We start from the raw sequence: 23,599 nt of genomic DNA, 5'->3' as shown, positions 1-23,599 counted from the left end.
TGATATCAAGAGCTCCAATTTGGAATGAGAAAACTAATTGTCCCTCGGAATGACCCTCGGAAATTTTTAAGGTAACTTGAGTAACTTGAGTTGTTTTGCAGATATATGATAATCACGGATGATTACTTTCTTTCAAGAAGGGGGGATGTCACAAATTGCTGACTTGTCAAGCCACTGAAGAACGGAGCCAACTTGCAAATCCTAGCCGAGGAGCCTAAACCCTAGAAGAAGTAGAAGCAATAGAAGGAACAAAAGCAGTAGAAGAAGCAGAAGCAGTAGACGAAGTTTTACCAACTTGCAAAGTCTCATCGAGTGGTCTGGGTTTGGGGCCAATGCTCTCTCGGGGTTGAACTCCGCCACTCTCCGTCTCGTGTGTCCAGCATCTCTTTCAATTTAGTTGTTATTTGAAGTGCTTAAAGTTGTTCAGTCTGTTCTTTTTTGTTGGCACGTGGTGCCCTTCTCGTTACAGTTGATGTCGGTGACGATCAACAACCTTTTTCTGCTTTGCCTAAGTCTTCTCGAAGGCAAGCTTAATTTTCCTATACATATTCTGTATATATCGATCTACTTCCAAAATCTTATCTTTTGTGTGCAAAATGGGATAACCTTTTTGCCACCCTCAACAACCTCAAAGGGTGCCTTACCTGTTGACGAATGCACCGTATTGTTGTATGCATACTCAAGCATGGGTAAATAATGTTCTCACTTGCCCTTATTGTTTGACATATAGCATTTAAGCAGATCTAAGACAATAGAATTAGCCTCTTCTGATTGTCCATCAGTTTGTGGATGAAATGAGGATGAAAACTTAAGCGTAGTGCCCATGTTTTCAAACAAGCCTCTCCAAAACAAACTTATCATGCGACGATCACGATCACTCACAATTGATAGTGGCATACCATGGTACTTAAACACATTGTACATAAAAAATCGTTCCATCTGATCTGATTTTATCTTTTTTTTGATAGAAATAAAATGGGCCTATTTGCTAAACTTGCAAATAATGGTCTGTTTACATCATTCCTTGTCCATTTAGACCAACACTTGGACGCTCAAAGGTGGCTGGCTGAATTGGTATAGCTTGAGGAATTGGCGTCCTATCCACCTGTTCATGGACAGAAAGAGTTCGTGTAATCAAATTGGCCTATTTAACTTGAGAGTAGCGGAAATTAATGAGAGTACTTTTGAGAAATGACTTTGTGAGCATAGCGGGTGAACATAATTGAAGATAGCAACATATTCATAGCAATCAGTTAACTTGGCATGAACAATACTTTTGCAAGAGAGAGAATTTAGAGAACATGACAACAATTGAGGACCGGATTTATGTGGAGCCGGTCCCCCCCTCCAATAGGCATTTGTATTATGATTTCTCCCATTAAGAGAGACTTGTTACAATACAATCTTTGTGTTCTTTGTAACCTAGGTGATGCAATGAAGATGGAAAGCTTTATGCATCACAAGCATAACATAAACTTGAAGAAAGCTTTAACTATCCCAAGCCTCAATCCCAAGACCTCAAACACCTTCGAAGGTGGAGAAAGCTAGCAGGGAATGAGGGTAGGGAAGAGGAAGAAGAAACATTTCATAGGAGAAAGAATTAGTTCCTCACTTATCATAACTCTTCTTGCTAGCATACATATTAGCATAGTAATGAAGAAGAAGGAGATGGCAAGCTTAAGCATTGAAGCATGGCTCTTGATTGGATTTGCACTCCATAGCCAAGAGTGTTGGTGTAGGCTCTCAACCTCTACTTGCTTGGAGAAGGAGAGGGAGCTCTTGCACTTTGCATAGCACACAATGAGAGTGTTTGTGAGTGTTTGTGGGTGAGTATACCCCCTAAGCAACCCCCTAGCTTGCTTGGGTCGACCCCCCCTTGTAGCTCATGCTTGAAGCTCATTGGACCCCTCCAGGCCTAGCCAATCACAAGCAGGAGGCATTACAAGTAGCAAGGGTAGCCTTCGGACAGGTGTCCCCCTTTCCCCTTTGAGAGAGAGGACTTGATAAATGCAAAATCAATTTATAAATCTCCTAAATTATCATTGGACCCCTTGGGTGGCCAACCAATAGGCTTCAGACACCATGAGGGCAACATGAGGAGGAACTTGACAAGTGTCCCTTCTGCTTTCGTTGTACCATGCATGCCTTGTGTGAGTGTGTGGGTGTTCTCTCTCATCCCCCCTCATGTAGGGCTCACCCCCTCCTTGTAGGGATTGAATATTTGACTTTTTGACACCTCAAGCCCCTCATGTATAGGTCCAGTTCCCACCACAAACTTGGCCCTTAAGCACTTTAAGCTTGGGCTGGGTTCTCACCTCAAGTGCAACCCTAGCATCTCAAGCATGTTAAGCACCTCAAGCATCTCAATCATCAAGCACCTCAAGCATCTCAATCATCAAGCACCTCAAGCACCTTAGTCATCAAGCATGACAAGCAGGACAAGCACCTCGAGCAAGGTCGGGTTCCCGCCTCAAGCTCAACCCTAGCTTACCTAAGGTCAAGGACTTTTACACACATTATTGGAGGTCTTCAATGAAGCTGACCCTAAGGTCTTATGCTCCATTGGTGAGACTTGCTCTTTGATAGACCATCTCTCATTTGGGCCCCTTTACCATTGGCCCCGTGTTGAGATAGATCTATAAGCACATGTCTATATCTTAACCCTTGTTCCCGTTTCTTCTCCCACATTAAGTGATCAGTTTATTATGAGAAAATCATTTGGGTTGGTTAGATATTAGATATTTATGACAGTTCGCCTTGGAGCCTCAAGTGACTCCGCAACATGCGAATGTTTCATGTTCTGTTGGGTCACATTTGGGACCTGTCCTTGAGCCTCAACATGCTCATCTGGATGAGAATGTTGCCTTGCTTGGTGTGGCACTGGTGGAGCTTGCAAAAACTCAATAAAGTTCAGATTCTTCATCAATGAGGTAAACACATTCACATCAGCAACCAACTGTCCTGAACACATCCTCGTCTAGTTGCCCAATCATTTTCCCTTGAGCTTGTGGCGCATTCACATCAATAAAAGGTACAAACAGTGGTGGCTGTGAGCACGCGCCAACCTCATGCACTGAAGAATAGCCTGTTTGTCTTGTGAAGAGGAACCCTCTTCTCTAGTGTCATTTGTCCTTTCTGCCATAGTGGAATTCCAATTACTTGTGCTGTGTGTCTTCGTGCAAAACAGACCAAGACTCAATTCTTTAGGAAAAAGTGACACCGTCCCGACGATGGAACCACAAAACTGGCCTGTAGCCTTACTTAAGCGCGGTAAACTTTAGCTTTCACCTGAATTAAACCGTCTTTCCCTGTACTGTACGACAGAAAGTAACTAGACAAATTCACCACTTCAAAACAATCCACGACTTGGTAGTTAGAGCGCTCCCAAGTAGACAGTGACATCCTGTAGGCCCCAAAGACTGGCCCTCCTTTTGGTATTTCTTTATTCAATTGCAAGTAGACGACCAGAACACTTTCACCTAACTCTCACTAAGCTGTCCAAACCTATTGTCAGCAGCATAACAACGCCACAACCTCTGTAGGTCAAAAGTACACGTCTAGAATGGTTTCCCTTGCACTTTAGAAGCTTTCCGGTGAGCTGCAGGTCAATTCCAGCATGCTGTAATTTTCTGTTTTGGTCACTGTTAAGTGCCTAAAGCTTTGTACAAGCACCCCAAGGCTTATCTGAGCCTCCCTTGGTGTTATCTTGCAGTTTAGGTGCAAAATCCTAAACTTGCAAATAAACACAGCAAGCGGTTATATTCTGTTTTGGATCGTTTTGAGCGGAGCAAATACGTCTGCGTGTGTCTCAAGAGCTTCTGCATGCATGGGACAGTTCCCATTTGAATTGGACGAGTTTTCACGTGAGAAAACTCTCTGTTTTTGCAATTCTTTGCGATGGAACTTTGCGTACCTGAGGGAGATTTGTTCTTGTTCAAAAGGCTTTTGCCTTGGCCCACACACATATAACCCATAGAACTGTACATGGTCATCTGAGAAGCCCAACTAAAGGGGCATCACGATATGTGCGAAGGGGGGAGAGAGATGTACGAGTGCAGATCAGCGTGCTATATGAGACAAGAGAGAAGGCAAGCTTTCTATTAAAGCTGTTATCACCTGCAGTCGCTATTCACACACACACACTGTAGAGCACAATGAGTAAAAATCAGCCCTTCCCTCAAATTTGGGCGCCCCCTCTTGGGATGAGAGTTTTTGGAGAGTGTGTTGGCTTGCAGGTTGCTCTCCTACTACTATGTGTCCACTTTGCTCCTTTTGGTTTATTTCCTAGTACCCACCGTCTTATGAAGTCTTGTCGAGAGGCCTAAATGACTTTAACTGAGCCTAGCCACATCTTTACTAGTCGGATTCCAGTGCTACTCGGCCAAACCATCTCGTGGCTGCCTGGCCTTGACTCCTACTGGTGACATTTGTGATCTCAACAAGAGGTTACCAAAAATCAAATGAAAATCAAAGGAAGGAAATTAACAAATAAAGTTAGTGTTTGTCACAGTCTCGTGACATAAGAGGTGCTTCGTATGTAGATAAGTACATAAGCCGGGTACTATAAACTGTAATGGGAACACTCCCCGCTAGTCCCCGGTGCCTACACCTAGTAGCCACTGGCGGTGCTCATGTGCAATCAGAGGATATGCGACTAATCTATAGTGCTTGGCTCACAAAGGTGCCATAAAACACACACACACACACACACACACACATATACTACATATACCAAAGAGAGAGAGAGAGAGCGAGTAGAGCGAGAACCTGCGAAGGAAAATGTATTTATGATCAATCCAAGTACCTTAGGATTGAAGTCAATCACACTCAATCCGATAGTGAGTTAAAGTAACTCACAATCGTAGATCATGCAAGATGTCATATGTCATGTGTGCACATGCATAAACATAAACCAAACATAAGAGGAAACTTGCCAACATATACATATATACACGAGGGAATTTTAGCTCATTTGAGGAGAAGGTAGTAGGGCATTTTCTTGGTTGCATCCATGGCGAAGGGAAGAGCTTGTAACTTAAAAACTAGGGCTGAAAATTCAGATTTTTGGGTTTGTTGTAGTAAAACCAGCAAGGTCAAGAGAGAGGGAATGGGTTCCTTCAAGAAAGAGGGAAGGGAGATGTAGTGGGAAATGGTAGGAGTGGTGTAGAGGCTTCCTGGGATGATGTTGGACAAAAAAATTCAGCAGAGGGGATCATGCACAAGTGAGGGAAAAGGGATTGTCTTTATAGGTGAAGTGGCCTCAAGAGAAAAAGAGAAAAGAAGAGCCTTGTGATAATTGTTCAACCACGTGTCAAAAAGGGAGGACAAGTGTCCCAAAGCTTTGCCACAATTTGTTCTTTCAATGGTCAAAAAGAGTGGACAAGTGTCCCAAGTCTTGACGTGTTAAGCCACTGAAGAAGGGAGCCAACATGCAGATCCTGGCCGAGGAACTTGAACCCTAGAAGCAGTAGAAGAAATTTTACCAACTTGCAAAGTCTTACCGAGTGGCCTATCTTTAAAGAAGAGTTTCCACCAACTCATGGAACCGTGTTCGATGGGGCCCATGTGATCTAAATAAAGCAGGACCCACACCAAAATCCCTTGCGTAAAGGCTTGATGACGTGGCCGGCATGTACAAAATTTCGCATATTGCGTTGGCAGTGCCACGTGGCAGGATGTACGGACTTTCGCGTTTTGTGCTACTGTTGACGATGTGGCAGACCTGTACCGAATTTTGCATATTGAGCTGACAGTGGCACGTGGTAGTATGTACGGACTTCCACGTTTTGTGCTGTTGTTGATGACATGGCAGGTGTACGGATTTCCTCATTTTCAGCTGCATACGCTTTTTCGGGCCTGATGCTTTTGAGTTTGCAGCTTTTCATGGCCAAGGGCCTTTAAATATGAGCCAAGGGCTCATTCTTTGACATGCTTCCGGGAGAAGGTGTAGAGTTTGGAGTACCAGCGTTGTACTGAGTTCAAGCAATATAAAGAAATACCGAAAGGGGCGCCAACCTTTGTAGCCAGTGTTGAAGTGTTCTCTTGGCGTGGAACTCCGTCACTCCTCGTCTCGTGTCGTCTATCTCCTTTAGTTCAATTGTTATTTGAAGTGCTTAAAGTTGCTTAGTCTGTTCTTTTCCGTTGGCACGTGGTGCTTGTCTCGTGACAGTGGTATCATAGCTTCAAGTGTGTGCTTTGCGCACGTGTCGGAGGCTAGGAACTTGCCTATGCACTGTGTGCGAGCTTCGAAAGGCTGTAAGCACACAACTAGACAATCCTAGCAAGCTCAAAGAAACAATGGTGTGTCACTCATTGCTCAATGCTTCCATTGTGAAGGATCCTGTGCTGCGAAAAAGAAGAAGCTGCCGTGATTCCGCGCTCAACCGCCTCACCGCCGTCGATGTCGTTGCAATGCTTGACCACACACATTCTCTCTCTCTCTCTCTCTCTCTCTCTCTCTCTCTCTCTCTCTTAAACATACACACTCGCATACACACATGAGCACACGAAGAAGAAGAAGACAGAGATGGAGCAAGAGCATTTCTAAGCTTGCAGCTCCAAGAATGAGGGTTTTTAGGTCAAATGGACTTTTTATAAGAGTTTGACCCATTCACACATGGGCGTCCATAGTGGCCGCTCGTTGCAAAACTACTTAAAAATAAGATAAGTGGTGCGCCTCTTATTTGCGACACCTACACACCTATTGGACCGACAAACCCGGTCCATGATTTAATTAAATAAATAATAAGGCGTCCGTCGAAGGTGATAGGGTATCCGTGAGGAAGTGGTGCGTCTCTTATTTGCGATCACCTACACACCTATTGGACCGACCAAACCAGTCAATGACTCAATTAAATAAATAATAAGGCGTCTGTCAAAGGTGATAGGGTATCCGTCAGGGTTAACATGCCTCCCTTCCTGATGTATATTCCGTTCTCGAAAGCTATGGAGATGAAGCCCGTTCGTCGAGGTGGAAGAGCATCCAAGATTGAATGTCACCCAAGGTAAGAGTGGATGACTCTAGCGTACTAGCCATATTTGTATACACAGATAGATGATAATTAGAGTTCAAATAGTATAAGGGTCATGTTAAAAGGTTGTGTCCTTGTGCATAATGTGTTTTTATGAATTTTTAGGTTTGTAGATTTTGTTTGGTGGCTCTTACTCTTTTACTTTTTGTTTTTTTGGAGTATAGGGCTATATATATACATTTTCTAAGATTGGAAGATTGAGAGGTCAGGGAGAAAGATTAAGAGGGGAGCAAGTGAATGATGGATGTTAGCAAACACTCCCCCCTTCCTTTGATAGATCATACCTTTTGGAACGATGTCGTCACCCTTTGAAACCAATTGTTCCAAGTTGTTATAGATGAAGACTTTGACCAATGGTTTTTGACTGCCCTAGGCGTTTCATCTAGTTGCAAGGGTGATAAGGTACTCTCTCATGATTTTATTTGCAACATTGTTGTAGGTGGTGAATTTACAATGGGAGATGCAAATTCTTTCTTGTTTGTATGGATATATACAATGGTAGGTGGAGGTTGTGTCGAAGCTTCTATTTCTGTATATGAACTACATGAAGAGCAAGAAGCTTCATTCGTTTTTTCTATTTTTGAGCTGAGCGAAAGAAGCCTTTTTCGCTTGGGTACCCAAACTAGCTCCAGATTAGGTGTACAGTGTTCTGTGATCTTTCTCTTTCCACGATCTTCAATCGGCTTTATCGTTACAAGATTTGTCTCACATGGGTCACGTGACATGTAAGAACACAATTTACGTTTTGACACCCAGATTTGATCATTTTCTTGATAGTAGCCTTGGGCTTCCGATAGTCATTTAGGAATCCAACGCAACGTTTTCTTACATTTTTTGGAGCGAGCGGGGTGTTTCTTACAAGGTTCCTGTTTTTTAGCATAAAAAATTGACGCTAAAGAAGATTTATGGACCCATTTATACGTTTTCTTCGATATATTAGGATGGGTCTTGTGTGTCTCAAGCTTTGTTTCAACCACAGAAGTTGAAGCTCTAGAGAGTTGGGCTATAGGGACATATGGTTCAACCTTGTGGACATGCACTGTAATGGGTTTTATATTTTCAGGGACTATGGCTTGAGTGGTAGGGCTAATAGTTGGTTTCTGCGTTGTGACACTCCAAGTCTCCCAATGAATAGTGTATTTGGTCGCTATCATCCACGTGCGTCCTAGGTTTATATTGCCTTACATAGTTCTAGCAGGCATGACCAAAAAGTCTTGAGCTATAACCCCGTTGTCATAACTGACAGAAGTCTGCTAGATTCCAAAAACCGTAGTTTGTTTCTTGTTGACATCCTTGACTTGGATAGTGCTCTCAGATAGAGACTGCTTTCTCAACTGACATCACACTCCATATGACACTTTCTCATAGACGCTACTTAGCTCAATAGGGTATCGCAGAGGTGTGTCAAAGTCCAACGAATCATCCTCTGTTTCAACGTGAAATGCATGTGTAACTCCAAGGTTGGCCTCTCGTTGGCATCTTATGCGTTGTCGTCGCTCTTTAGCCTCAGCTTGAGCTTGTATCTTCTTTAATTCTGCTTGAGCCTTGGCTATCTTTTTTTGTTAAATGAGACGTAGCTCCTCTTGATTTAAAGGATCATAATATCTTTTAAATTTGCTCCCATTGAGGAATCCAATGGTTTCAACACCATCAAGAGTTTCCACACGAATAGTACCTTGTGGGATGATTTCACATACTCTATATGGTCCTTTTTTCGCATATTTCAACTTTTTTTTTCGTTACGTACTCTATACATAAGGGCTTTATTCTCAACCTTGATATCTTTGTCCTTTAGATGACGGTCAAACCATTTCTTTCTCCTATCTTTCTCCACAAGTGCATTTTGCACAGCCAATTGTCTTTCTTTGTCTAACCTCTGAAGGATATATAAACGCTCAACTAAAGGGTTACCATCCCAACCTTCTTGAGAAGCGACGCACATACTAGGAATTACAAACTCCCATGGCATAACTGCTTCTTGGCCATATATCATTTTGAATGGTGTACAATTAATAGCCACTTTGTAAGAAATATAATAAGCCCATAGAGCTGATGTCAGCTTCAAATCCCAATGTGTGCGATGAGCTTCCACTGTTTTGGTCAAGATAGAAATTAAGGTCTTGTTAGTGCTCTCAACTTGGCCATTTGCTTGTGGATAATAAAGCGTGGACTTATGGTGGGCTATCATGAAGTTTGTCGTGAGTTCCTTTATCACTCCATTTATAAAATGAGTACCATTGTCACTCAGAATCTCAAAGAGACAACCAAATCGCGTAATAATGTTTTCAAAGAGAAACTTGGCCGCTGACCTTGCATCAGCCTTGCGTGTCGCCCTGGCTTCCGTCCACTGTCACATAGTCAGTGGCAACAATAATATATCGAGATTGAGTGTTACGAGCTGTCGGATTAATTGGGCCTACAAAGTCTAAACCCCATTTTTCAAATGGTTTGAGTCACTTTAATAGTATGTAAGGGCATCTTATCCTTTCGTTGTGTGATCTTGTAATGTTGGGATTCATCACACCCTTTTGCAAAAAGTGATACATCTTTGAATAAGGTAGGCTATCAATAGCCTGATTGCAACACTGTTCTAGCAGTTAGTTTCCTTGAGAAATGTCCTCCGGCTATACCCATGTGGGCTTCTTGCAGTATGTATAAATACTCATCCTCACGAGCACAACGTCTAAGAATATTGTCCTTCCCTAGCTTGTAGAGAGTTTTTGCAATTAGTGAATAATGTTCACATTCTTTTAACAATTTTCGAGCTATATCCTTACGAAGCTCCTTGGGTGGAAACTATTAACTCACAATCTTCTCACTCCATTCAGGCATGGTCTCGACTAGGAATAGAGAAGTACCAGGTAATTCACCATCAACTCCAATAGGGGCTTCACCATTGGGCATGCGAGACAAATGATCTGCCATGACATGTCTTTTACAGGGTCTCACCACAACGGTAAAATCAAACTTAAGAAGAATTAACAACCATCGTGTAATTCTTCGTGTGGAACAAGGTTTATTTACTAGATACAACAATGCTTGATGATCAACATAGAAAACAAACTTGGTGGCAAGAAGGGAGTAGTGAAATTTCTTCACTGTGTAAATCATAGCTAAACCTTTCCTCTCTGTAGTGTAGTTTCTCTTAGTATCATTTTATTGACGACTTGCAAAGCTAATGGGGTAGTCCAATTTATGTTCTCCTGGTTGAGCTAGAACACACCCAATAGCAAAGTTCGATGCATCAATATGTACATGGAAAATTACATTCCAATCGGGCACTCGTAGAAAGGGAGCGCTTGTCAAGGTCTTTTTCAATGACTCATAAGCATGGTCACACCTCGCGGTCCAGTGGAATTTAATAAGAAGTTTGTACAACGGACGAGCTATCTCGGCAAAGTTTAAAATAAACCGCCGATAATAACCAACATGGCCTATGAACCTTTGAACTCCTTTAGAATTTGTAGGTGGTGGTAATTCAGCAATGGCTTTAATTTTGCTCTCATCTGTGGAAATCCCATTTTTGGACACTAAATGCCCTAAAATGACTCCATGTTTAACCCAAAATTGGCCTTTGAAAGGGTTTAAGGAGATGCGATACAATCTGCACTTCTCAAACACTTTTCGTAAACATGATAGATGTTCTTTCCAAGAAGAAGATCATCTAAGAAAGCTTCGCAAAACTTCCTCAAATATTCTCTAAAAGTAGTATTTATTAATCTTTGGAAGGTAGCAGGAGCATTTGTAAAACCAAAAGCTATAACACGAAATGCGAACACTCCGAATTCGGTTATGAAAGCCGTTTTAGCTTGGTCCTCTAGTGCAATTGTGATTTGATTGTATCCAGAGTACCCATCTCAAAAGCTATAAGCTTTCTTTTCTGCAACCCTTTCAAGCACATGTTGTGAATATGGCAAGGGATAATGGTCCCTCCTAGTGGCGACATTGACCTTCTTAAGATTCACGCACACTTTGAGTTCCTCATTCTTTTTCGGCAAAACAACTATTGGAGAGACCCATTTTGAGTGCTCAATAGGGTATATGAATCCACATTTGACAAGCTTTTCCATCTCTTCTTGAACAATCTTTGCATACTTAGGATTCATTGGATAGGGTCGTTGCTGGATAGGTTTAGCCATGCTATTCATGGGAATCGTGTGTTGCACCACAGAAGGTGGAACACCTTTCATATCATGATATGTCCAAGCAAATATATCCTTGAATTCCTTGATAAGCTCTTTGAGTACATGTTCCTCAGCCTCTGTCAGATCTTGGGCAATGAAAACAGGTTTCGACTCCTCACCAAGGTCTGCTACTATTTCCTTAACTATCACTAGACCATTATAGACTCCATTACTTCCATTGATAGGTTTTCTTTGGGCCTTTGTATATACAACCTGTCACGAGGACGTGGCAACTGCTAACCTTAGTTGTTGGTTTCTTTCCAATGATTTTTCTTTAGTTTTTGAGACCCTCTTTTTGAAGTTGCAAATGGTCGGACATTGTTTGGCCAATCTTCCCCTTTTGCATCTATTTGTTCACAGATGCATTACAGGTCAAGCGCAGAAGAGGGGGCGTTGGATTTATGCTGGAGGGATGCTTCATTGAGAACCTGTCACAGGTTAAGAGCTATGGAGTGCTTCCTTTCCACTCCGTGTACAGTGGTGCTACGAGTGATGACCTGCACACTACACACTGCTCTCTCTCCCCCCTACGTGTAGTTATGTGATGCCCCACAAGAGGGCTCTTCATTTGACTGATGTACAATTGTGTGGTTTTATGCTTTTGTGTTGAGGCAAGAGCCTCCTTGAGCAGGAACGGGAGTAGTTAATTGCTACTTCAAAGCAGGCACCGGCGAGGGTCATAACCTCACCAAAGAGGTGCATTTTCAGCACTGGTTATGCACTGTATATTGACTGTTTTTCAGCCATACAGACTCCAGATCCATTGGGAACAATGTCCCACTGACAGAGGACAGTTCGTGGACTGTTTAGGGCTGAAAACAGGGCAAAAACCAGTAAATACAGCGTGCTGAATTTACTGGTTTTGGGCAGGAATCAAAGGGTTTATGCCAGTAGAAGCGAGTTCCAGCAGGGGAATAGGTTTCGCGCAAGTTTTGGGGTTATAATGTTGCCGAAATTTGGCCAAAACAGGTGGTATCTAGCTGGATACAGGTGAAGAATTTTGGGACTCTACTCTGTAATTTACCCTCTCAAAGTATAAAGAAATACCGGAAGGGGCGCCAATTTTGGGGCCTACAGGTTGTCGGCGTCTGCTCGGAGCATTCTAGCTTCCGAGCCGTGTGTGTGCTTAAGTGTTAATTCCCGTTGCAAGTTTCCTTTGCTCGTTCTCTCTGTGTGTGTCTAAAGTAAAGAATTTTGGGTGAAAGCCAGAGCCTACCACGCCACAGGCCGGTTTCAACGTTTCGTTGCCGGGACATCAATCACTTTTTTCAGAAGAAGTGAGCCTCGATTGTTTTGGGTAAAGACACAGAGTACAGGAACACGGGATTACACTATGGCCGACAAAGGGAAGGGCATTATGGAAGAGGGCTCCTCTTCACAGTACAGATTGGAAATTCCGCATGTTCGCCCAGCCAAAAAGTGGTCAAATTAGGATTGGTCTTCTGCTGCGTTTTTAGGGTTTGCAAGTATGAACCAAGATGAGATAGGGAGAGGTCTCATGGTGGTAGATTGGCCACTTGATCTCCTACAGGAGTGATGGGGGTTTGCCAAGTGGCACGCTGTTCGCCGATTCTCTGAGGCGATTGCTTGGATTCTTTGACGCATTGGTAAATCATCTTGAAATTTGAGCTTACTTGGTGGTAGTACGCTATAGTGTTGTGGAATTATGCTCGTTTGCAGAGGCAAGAGCCTCTTGCATAGGTAAAAAGCTAAGGGACAGGTTGCAAGATGCTATGTGGTGAGGTTCAAGAACTATCCACCTATGGATGGAAAGTGAATGGCAGAGCATGAAGTGTCACAGTCACCAAATGTATTGCAGCTTTACCTTGAGGTCTTTGGGTTACAGCCTACTTATGTCCCAACCCAACGTGTGCGAAGGAGAGATAATGTTAGAGCTAGCACATCATATGTACATATGAATTCAGTGTAATATATGGAAATCACAAAAGTATGAAGGTATCATTAAGTCATTTGTATCTATGTGTTATGACCTTTCTTGCGGATACATGCGATGATAAAAGAGTGCTAACAACACAAGATCATCAGTGGCATGTATTTATGGTATGTATCGAGGACGTTTGCGATTTTAAGAGGGGGTATGTCACGAGGACGTGGCAACTGCTAACCTTAGTTGTTGGTTTCCTTCCAATGATTTTTGTTTAATTTTTGAGACCCTCTTTTTGAAGTTGCAAATGGTCGGACATTGTTTGGCCAATGTGAACGGTAGTTATACCCGCAGACGAGAAGTTGGTCAGCATTGGAATTTGTATAGTAAGAGGATGTCTAGACTCAGTTCAAGATCATGTAGCTCCCCCCGTCGCACTTAGCAAATTGGTGGATACTAGGAAGTGAACTCAATAAAGGCACAATGTCAAGGTGGGGTCACCAAAGGAAAGTACTCGACAGCTGGGCTACATTGCATTTTTGAATGCGGTCCTAGTGGGGATTGATGGTCGGATGACCAGTGACAGTCCAATGGAAGCATCTCCTAAAATTTAGGGAACTGCTATTTTGGGCCACGAAATCTGTTTTGCGTCATTAGCTTCAAAATGACAAGGGGAACATTTTATTACTCTGCTTCAAAGTCAAATGATGCACCAGTTGAGAGATTTTTAAGCAGGAAGTCCAATGCGGGGAAATTGCATGCATAAGTACCAAGTGGCACTTTTGGGCCAATTTACCAAGTTTGGGAGGACAAAACTCGTAACTGCCTTTTTGGAGCAGTTTTGGAGGTTGATAACTCTAATTTTCAGCCATTTTTGAGCTTCCCATGACTTTACCCAGGACCAAGGAGCTCATTTTCAGCATGGGAAGGCATCAGATGCGTGTTTACAGGGTTGTTTTGCTACGTTTTCAGTGATACGCAGGTTTTGGCAGCCATGCAAATCTTCCCCTTTTGCATCTATTTGTTCACAGATGCATTACAGGTCAAGCGCAGAAGAGGGGGCGCTCGATTTATGCTAGGGGGATGCTTCATTGAGAATCTGTCACAGGTTAAGAGCTATGGAGTGCTTCCTTTCCACTCTATGTACAGTGTAGTGCTAGGAGTGATGACCTGCACACCATATCACAAGGGACGCATTCCGGGATGGGGAACAGGGGACGGGGCTCAAATGGATTTTTAGTGTAAAAAAGTGGGTGGAACGGCAAGTGGGGATGGGAAGCCCAAAAAAGGGCGTCCCACTACACACTACACACTGCTCTCTCTCTCTCTCTCTCCCCTATGTGTAGTTATGTGATGCCCCACAAGAGGGCTCTTCATTTGACTGATGTACAGTTGTGTGGTTTCATGCCTTTGTGCTGAGGCAAGAGTCTCCTTGAGCAGGAACGTCGCTAATTGCTACTTCAAAGCAGGCACCAGCGAGGGTCATAACCTCACCGAATAGGTGCATTTTCAGCGCTGGTTATGCGCTGTATATTGACTGTTTTTCAGCCATACGGACGCCAGATCCATTGGGAACAGTGCCCCATTGACAAAGGACAGTTCGGGGACTGTTTAGGGTTGAAAGCAGGTCAAAAACTAGTAAATACAGCGTGCTGTATTTACTGTTTTTGGGCAGGAATCAGAGGGTTTATGCCAGTAGAAGTGAGTTCTATCAGGGGAATAGGTTTCGCGCAAGTTTTGGGGTTGTAATGCTGTCGAAATTTGGCCAAAACAGGTGGTATCTAGCTGGATACAGGTAAAGAATTCTTGGGACTCTACTTTGTAATTTACCCTCTCAAAGTATAAAGAAATACCGAAAGGGGCGCCAATTTTGGGGCCTACATGTTGTCGGCGTCTGCTCGGAGCATTCTAGCTTCTGAGCTGTGTGTGCTTAAGTGTTAATTCCCGTTGCAGGTTTCCTTTGCTCGTTCTCTCTGTGTGTGTCTAAAGTAAAGAATTTCGGGTGAAAGCTAAATCCTACCGCTCCACGGGCCGGTTTCATAACCTTACGTTCCTTTGTGGTGTAGGATTTGAAATGATCAGGTGCAGGGTGTAAGTCTGTGGGGTCTTGTTGTTTTGTGGACTGTGATTTGTCTTCCGCTTCCTTTTGTTGTTGAGCTAACTCGCGATTTTGTCGTCTCCTCATAGTACGGCTCAACTTTAGCTTCTCTGTAGACTCTAACTGTGCAATGTCAATGGGTTGTGGACTGCAACACATAACGCTTTGAAGGTATTCACCCCAGTTATCTACCAGCTTCCGATGAGCATCACATTCCCCTATATAATTAAGCCATTCTGCGGTAGATTTCTTTTCATTTATCCTAGCACGCACATTTGCTCGATATCGTCGCCTCTTATATCTCTTACTCTGCTTGTGTAACAGACTTGGACACTCCAAGTCAAGAATCAATCGCGACAGCACCAAATAACCACTTCAAACAATTCACATATCACAATAGATTTGCATTGGCCCGACGGAGTTCCGTGCCTAGAGATATTGGCCCCAAAGACTGGCGCCCCTTTCGGTATTTCTTTTTATATTAATTAGTAAAGAGTACAAGGGAGTGACTCGGGGTTCACTCTCGGACTCTGCATCCAAATGCTCTGAGAAGTGAAGGCCCAAACCACGTATTTCAATGTTTACAAGGGATGCCCAAAAGCAGAGCCCCAAAAGCTTCAAAATCAAAAGCCTAAAAGCGTTTCTCTCTCTCTCACGGAGAGTCAACAAAAAAAAAGCAAAAGCATCTCCTCTCTCTCTCTCTTTCTCATTGCGTAGAGAAAGCATCAGCAAATGGCGTCGCCCAGAAAAGCAGCCCGCAATTCCCGCCGCAAATCACGAAAATCCGTACCAGCTGCTGCCACGTGACATGGCGCCAGAAATTAGGGTTTGCTGCAAATTAGGGTTTTTGCTGTCCGCTATGTCATCGCTTTGTGACATACCCCCCTCTTGAAAGCATTTTAATCGACCGCGATTACGCCTGCAAAACCGACAAAAGCCATAAACCGTCTTAGCAGACATTGACTTTTAATACCTACGTAATAGGAACACACATCTAGCACATGTACCAAATCAACAGTCACACCACATGACATTCAACATTCATTCGGATCTTAGAGCATGATTTATCGGCAATGTAGCTAGCAATCACGTCTAGGTCCAATTGGAACCTCATCTATGTCCGATTGACTAACCCCTATTGCAACCATGTCTATTCGAGATCACTTAGACCAAAATGCTGCAGTCATTTCGTCTATCAGTTCCTACACTCAAAAGAAGTGAAGAAACAAATCAGTATCATTATCAGGAATTCCATTTCATAAAGTCATATAGCAGAATACTGTCAGCTCTCAGTATCCCTGAAGCTCAAAGAGACATCAGTGACTCTAGTATCTAAATCAAAGCATCTGTTGACAAAGGAGCGGAGCGACTCCCCTCTTGTGCATCCCACTGCACCAGATCTCCGGCCAAGCTGAATTCTGGGTTCCATTTGGAGTAGACTATGCTAAAACAAAAGCATCTAGGTAAAGTTTCACAATCTGAGGAGTATCTGCTAGGTCCTCCTCCTCCATCCACTTCCAATCTAGTGCAGGATAGTTCTTGAACTTAACCAAGAACCACCTTCGGACTTTACCTTTTGTCTTCGTATCTTTATGTGCCAAAATCTGTTCATGAACAAGGATCTCCTCGTTTTCTTCCACTTTGGGTTGCTCATTAGGCTCCCCATCATCAGGCACATCACCTTTAAAAGGTTTCAAGAGACTCACATGGAATGCATTGTGAATCCTCCAAGTATCTGGCAGTTTCAATCGGAAGGAGACATCATTTATCTTTTCAGTAATCTGGAAAAGTCCGTAGTATCTCATACTAAGCTTTGGAAAAAGCCTCTCCTTTCCCTTTTTCTTTCGTAGGCGTGCCTTCTCAAAACGTAAGAGCACCCAATCATCCTCCTTCAATTTCATGTCACGACGATGGCGATCCGTTGCCTTTTTCTGTCGTTCTTGAGACTTTTGCAAAGTCTCGCGAACCTTGGCAAAAGCCGTATCCAAATCTCGCGTACATTCATCCGCTTCAAAGATCTTATCTTTCGTGCTCAGGAAGGGTGGAACCTTCGTAGCACCTTCAACAATCTCAAATGGCGCCTTCCCCGTCGAAGAGTGTATCGTGTTATTGTAGGCAAATTCCACCAAAGGTAAGTATCTTTTCCATTGAGTCTTCTAATATGAGATATAAGACTTCAGTAAATCTAGAACCACTGAATTTGCAATCTCAAATTGCCCATCAGTCTGCGGGTGGAACGATGACGAGAACTGCAACCGCGTGCCAATGTTCTCTCAAATTGCCTTCCAAAACAAACTTGTAAATCTGGGGTCTCTGTCGGAGACAATCGTCTCAGGCATGCTATGTAATCTGAAGATCTGGGCCTCAAACAGTCTCGCTAAGTGATCCGGCTTGACTGTTTTCTTCACTGGAATGAAATGAGCCTGTTTGCTAAATCTGTCAATAACAGTTTAGATACCATCGTGACCACTTTGTGTCCTCAAGAGATCAAAAATGAAATCCATCGCAATACTTTCCCAGGGGTGGGTGGGTATGGGTAAAGGCTGTAACAATCCCTGTGCCTTATGCCTGTCAAACTTGACCTTCTGGCATACTAAGCAACTGCGCATAAACTCTTCCACATCCTTTTTGAGTCTCGGCACAAGAAGTATCTCTCTACCCCTTTCATGGTGGTAGCAATGCCACGGTGACCCGTAAAAGGTGGACAGTAGCATTCAGTCATAACCTTTTCCCTCAACGGCTGTGTAACGCACAACATAGTCTTTTTCATCAAGTAGCCTTCCCGAAGGGAGTATCCAGCTACTGTCTCCCCATCCTGTATCCGTGTGAAAATATCTGTAAAATCTGTATCTGTGGCATACTGATCGACCATATCCTCGAAGCTCCTATGATGTATCGCGGAAATAGCCAGAACTAACGGCCATAGTTATAGGGGACGGAGGGGACGGACCCTAGGGACGGGGGACGCCCATTTCTGGGACGGGGACGGATGGGGACGGCAGGGGACGAACGGAAAAATGGTTGCCAAGTGGGAACGCAGGCAAAACGTCCCGGGGACGGCAGGGGACGGAGGGGACGGCAAGGGACGGCAGAGGATGAGAGGGGACTTTTTAAAAAATTTATAAAACTGATCATTTCTAGAGGCTAGTTTCTCTCTAATAGACATGTTTGAACTTTGAAGCACCCCAATGGCTATAAAAGCCACCCTTTGGGTCCTTATTTCTCGATGTTTTATTAGCACATTTGCGTCTATATGACTCATGTTCTTTGGTCTATTTAGTGTAAATTTGTGGTCAAAGTGATGCTCTATGTGTGTGGCATGTGTATAGGTCAAAAAATGCCAAAAAAACTCTTTTTTTTTTTTTGCCGTCCCGACCCCCGTCCCCGTTTCCTGAGTTTTGCCGTCCCGTCCCCGTTCCCGTTCCTGACCCCGACCCGCCGTCCCATGTAACTATGCTAACGGCTTCCGAGACAAAGCATCTGCCACCACAGTCTTCTGTCCCTGCACATGGACAGTCTGGAAGTGAAAGTGTGACAAGATGTTTGCCCACCGCATCTGCTTTTCCGAAAGCTGCTTTTGTGACAAGAAATAGCGCAAACTTTGATGGTCTGTAAAGACAGTAAAATCCGCTCCGAGTAGGTAATGCCGCCACTGAGTAAGAGCATGGATAACCGCCAAAAGCTCTTTCTCATATATCTGTGTTGTCATCTCCGGCCTAGAGAACAATCAGCTCTCGTAAGCAATGACATGGCCTTCTTGCATCAAGACCGCACCGAGAGTACAACCACAAGCATCACAATATACTTCAAATGACTTCTGCAAGTCCGGCAAAGTCAAAACTGGTCCCGTAGTCAATTTCTCTTTCAAGATCCGAAAGGCAGTCACCTTTGTGGATCCCCACGAGAAAGGGACTCCTTTCTGTGTCAAGATATGCAAAGGGAAGTAACCTCTGCAAACTTCCGTATGAACCGCCTGTAGTACGAACACAGTCCTAAGAAGCTTCTAACTTCATGGACCTTCTTCAAATCGGGCCAATCACGGATAGTCTCTATCTTGGCCGGGTCCATTTGCACTCCAGCTGCTGAGACAATGTGTCCCAAAGAGTGTATCTCTGGTAGGAAAAATTCGCTTTTCTTTGCATTAATCACTAACTTGTGATCTCGTAATGCTTGAAAGACCTTAAGCAGATGATCTCTGTGCTCTGCCTCATTCTTGGAGAAAACAATAATGTCGTCAAAGAAAGTGCCAACAAATAGTCTGTACTCTCGAAAAATCATGTCCATCATATGGTTAAATGTCGCAGGAGCATTGGTTAAGCCAAAAGGCATCACCAAAAACTCGAATAACCCAAAAGTAGTCCGAAAGGCTGTCTTGTAGACGTCTCGCAGTGCGATTCGGATCTGATGATATCCACTCTTCAAGTCAATCCTGCTAAAGCACGAGGATCCCTATAACCTGTCGAGTATATCATCGATCCTAGGAATCGGAAATTTGTTCTTGATGGTGATTTTGTTGAGAGCTCTCTTGAAAAGAAGTCTCGCTCATATATTTTGCAAATTTTGGGTCCTTCGCAAAATTGAGTATCATCTTTGTTGCATCGCCGATCAACTGGCGACGCTCCATTTCTCGCCGCTCCGCCTGAGTAGGCCGAGGCGGGCCATACTCTCTGCCGAAATCTTTGTTGTGATCCCTGCGCGCATCTCCAGATGCAGAGGGAGTCGACTGATCCTTGTGTGAAGCCATAGGTGCCGTGGAAAAAAAAATTGGGGATCGGATTTCTCGTAGAAGAGAAATCGGCCGTGCTCTGATACCATTGTAACAGACTTGGACACTCAAGTCAAGAATCAATCGCGACAACACCAAATAACCACTTCAAACAATTCACAGATCACCATAAATTTGCACTGGCCCGGCGGAGCTCCGTGCCTAGAGATATTGGCCCCAAAGACTGGCGCCCCTTTCGGTATTTCGTTTTATATTAATCAGTTCAGAGTACAAGGGAGTGACTCGGGGTTCACTCTCAGACTCTGCGTCCAGATGCTCTGAGAAGTGAAGGCCCAAACCACGTATTTAAATGTTTACAAGGGATGCCCAAAAGCTTCAAAATCAAAAGCCTAAAAGCTTTTCTCTCTCTCACAGAGAGTCAACCAAAAAAAAGCAAAAGCAGCTCCTCTCTCTCTCTTTCTTATTGCGTAGAGAAAGCATTAGCAAATGGCGTCGCCCAGAAAAGCAGCCTGCAATTCTTGCCGCAAATCACGGAAATCGGTACCAGCTGCTACCACGTGGCATCCCAGCAGAAATTAGGGTTTGCTACAAATTAGGGTTTTTGCTGTCCGCCACGTCATCACTTTGTGACATCTTGTCTAATTTTTGATTACGACCTATATACGCAAGCGTTTGGTTGTAGAAGGCCTCTATATCTCCCGACCTGGACCTTTTTAGGTTATGCGGGGGGAGTGATGAGGGAGTCGTTGAACAGCTCATGGCCTGGATCTGGATGGTTATTTACGGGGGGGAGTGTTTATCAGTGGCTTTATGTTTCTATGTATTGTAACATGCATATGTGAGCATTCGTGTTCAATTGTGATGTGCCAATCACTGAATATTCCTTATTGGATGAGATACTTCTAGAAACCAACGACCCATGATATCAACAGTTCCGATCTGGAATGAGACTCCTTATTGGATGAGATACTTCTGGGAAACCAACGACCCAGGATATCAAGAGCTCCAATTTGGAATGAGACTCCTTATTGGATGAGATTCTTCTGGGAAGCCAATGACCGAGGAAATCAAGAGCTTCGATTTGGAATGAGAAAACTGATTGTCCCTCGGAATGACCTTCGAAAACTTTTGGGCTAACTTGGAGTTGTTTTGCGGATATGCCGTAATTGCGGACGATTACTTTCTTTCAAGATTAGCTATGCCTCATACGACAATTTATGGTTCCACACAATCAGACACTTATCTCCCATTCTGTCCATGTGTGTACAGGCTCACATGTCCCACTTCCAGGAGTGGATACTTTAGCTTGTGGAAAGGAAGAGGAGAGGGAGTTTCCAAGCGCTTCGCTTTTTGTGGATGTTCCATATTGCCTGCCTCTGCTCAATGTTTTACCTGGCCCATGGAGATATCTAGCGGTGCAGCCCAGAGATGGCCTCCTGCAGATTTATTGTTTCTTCATGTCTTATTCTCAGAGGCATGATCCGGTATTCCATCGTGTGAGCTGGGCCCCGTGCATAGTTTTGTGTCTGAGAGAGCACATGACTCAAGGAGGTCTCCATGGTTGTGAAGGCCTTGCGGCACCAGATTTGGATTTACATTGGGCTCCTTACTCGAGATGAGTACCTTATACATATCAACTACATAGACATAAAAGTTTGATGATGCGATGGGGAGGCTAGTGCGGTCAAAGGCTTTGCATGTGCATATGGTTTTTCTTTTTGAGGATGATTGGAGTGTCTTCTTCTTCCACATTTTTATTGATAAAATCCAGGAGAGCTACATCCTTCTTGGAAATTGAACAGAGAGTTCCTATAGAGAGGATGCAGTAAATGTACTGGTGATGTGGGGATTATATTTTAATACAAGGAATTGTTTTTTGAGACTAGGTGTGACCATGCTCTTATTTTCTTGAAATTATATGTGATCTAATCATGTGCATGTGCAATAAGTTTTTTTTTTTTGATAACAATCTTTAGTCTTTGTATTGGTAAATTTTGAAATCAGCGGACAAGTGCATCGTCAATTTGTGCCATTGAAACGTATTCTGGCAGCAGTCATTAATGAGGCCGTGACTCCGACATCTTGCTATTATTATTTGGCTTTGTTGCTGCGAGATGACTCAAAGCTTGTTCTTGCTTTCAAGGTAAGTGGTGTGACTAGCCAGTTTGGTGGGTTTGTTTGGACTTGGACTAAACTTGCCTTAGCTTCATGCAGGAAGTGCGGCCCCCTCTCAGAATGTTGATTCCAATCTGGAAAGCACTATGTGAAACTATTGGAAATAAGTGAAAAAAGTTTATATGGAAGCTATTTGGTATGAGACCAATCCTATACCTATTCAAGGACTCTGGCATTGCTCCAGTCTTTACTTCAGCTGGTTCATTGTGAGGAAAGGGATTGCTGTACAAGTCTTCCAGAGAAAGTCTGCCATGGCCAAGTGAGAAAGCGGAATGTGAGGCACCCGGCATGAAGGAAATGGCCTCAAGCAACAAAGCTTGGTCTGCGTTGTACACACCACCTGGCTTCTGTCTCTTGTATTTTACTTAATGTTGTGTCACCTGCAATTACAAATATGGCAGATGCACAAATTATCCATTCTTTCCCTCAATTGAGTCAACACCAACAGTTTCACTGTAATCTGATTGGACAATTCAGGTTCTAGAGATTCAAGTTGTTCTTACATTGAGAAAAAATTTACGGAGGGCTCATGCCTGTCTTCTCTTATAGCATCTAGTTTCTAATTTTATGTTGTACACCTATATATAGATTGCCCAAAAGCCTCTTTCATAAAGGAATGAATGTTTTTAACCATGCAAAGCACTCATAAAATCTATTGACATTATTGATAAACGATGCGTTGGAAATTAGGGTAGGAGAAAGTTCCAGATGATGTGAATTCAGGGCACCACCTCTAGCCACGCAATGGATCAAAACTCTGTGCAACCACGTAGCTTGTCTACGTTTGATTTTACTTCAAGGACAGGTTTTAAGGTTGTTTCACCATATGAGGGAATATTGAATATGTTCAATTGCGCGTTTCTGATCTTGCCAACAATGAATGGTAAGGGTTCATTAAATACAGCTAAAGAATTGGAACCAGGGTTATGGAAGATCCTCAGTGTGAAATGAAGCTCATTTTGTAGGGAAATGTTCTTGATTCAACGAGAGACATTATCTAAACCTAAGAGTTTTGCTCTAGTTACAGAGCACATCAATCCTCCCTTGCTCTCTCCTGTCGGAATGCACATTAACCCTAGCTTATTCCTGGCCATGGCAATCTAACATCGGTACCGACTTTGTTGGCACAGCCAGCAACTCATTACATGGTGTGATTGGCCATGAGCCCACCTTTTCCTTCACTGTGAGCAACGATGGTGCAGGGGAATCCACCCCACAGCGCTTCGCATTGCCTGTCGACTCAGAGAACAAGGCCAAAAAGATCAAGCTCTGGTCGCTAGCACCATCACAAATACCCACATTCCAGCTCTCATGGATTTCCTTCTTTACTTGCTTTGTCTCCAGCTTTTCGTCTGCGGCGCATGTGACAACCTGGACCTCACCAAGAAAGACATTGCAAATGCTGGCGTTGCGTCCGTGTTAGGCTCCATCCCATCTCGGTTGCTTATGGGTGCCCTGCCTGTAGAGGGAGAGAGAGAGAGAGAGAGAGAGAGAGAGAGG

At 43.6% G+C, this 23,599-nt stretch overlaps 1 protein-coding gene across 3 annotated transcripts in view; it reads left to right on the top strand.

The window, feature by feature from the left end:
- LOC147448199 (phosphatidylinositolglycan-like protein) overlaps window positions 1-22,645 on the top strand; it is a 63,472-nt gene extending 40,827 nt beyond the window's left edge. Inside the window, exons 4-5 of one of the 3 annotated variants that reach the window (XM_086524079.1) lie at window positions 21,929-22,067; window positions 22,129-22,645. In XM_086524079.1, coding sequence (XP_086380205.1) covers window positions 21,929-22,067; window positions 22,129-22,191 — 202 coding nt within the window. In that variant the 3' untranslated portion in view covers window positions 22,192-22,645. Of the gene's footprint in view, window positions 1-21,193; window positions 21,884-21,928; window positions 22,068-22,128 lie in introns of those variants that run through there. The other 2 variants (XM_086524077.1, XM_086524078.1) reach the window with 2 other exon arrangements.
- The last annotated feature ends 954 nt before the right edge of the window (window positions 22,646-23,599 follow it).

This window comes from Adiantum capillus-veneris, chromosome 11 (genome assembly GCF_014529385.1).
Source record: "Adiantum capillus-veneris isolate H3 chromosome 11, ASM1452938v2, whole genome shotgun sequence".
Lineage (NCBI taxonomy): Eukaryota > Viridiplantae > Streptophyta > Polypodiopsida > Polypodiales > Pteridaceae > Adiantum > Adiantum capillus-veneris.
The sequence above is the reverse complement of the archived record's forward strand: the minus strand, read 5'-3'. Positions and strand labels throughout refer to the sequence as shown.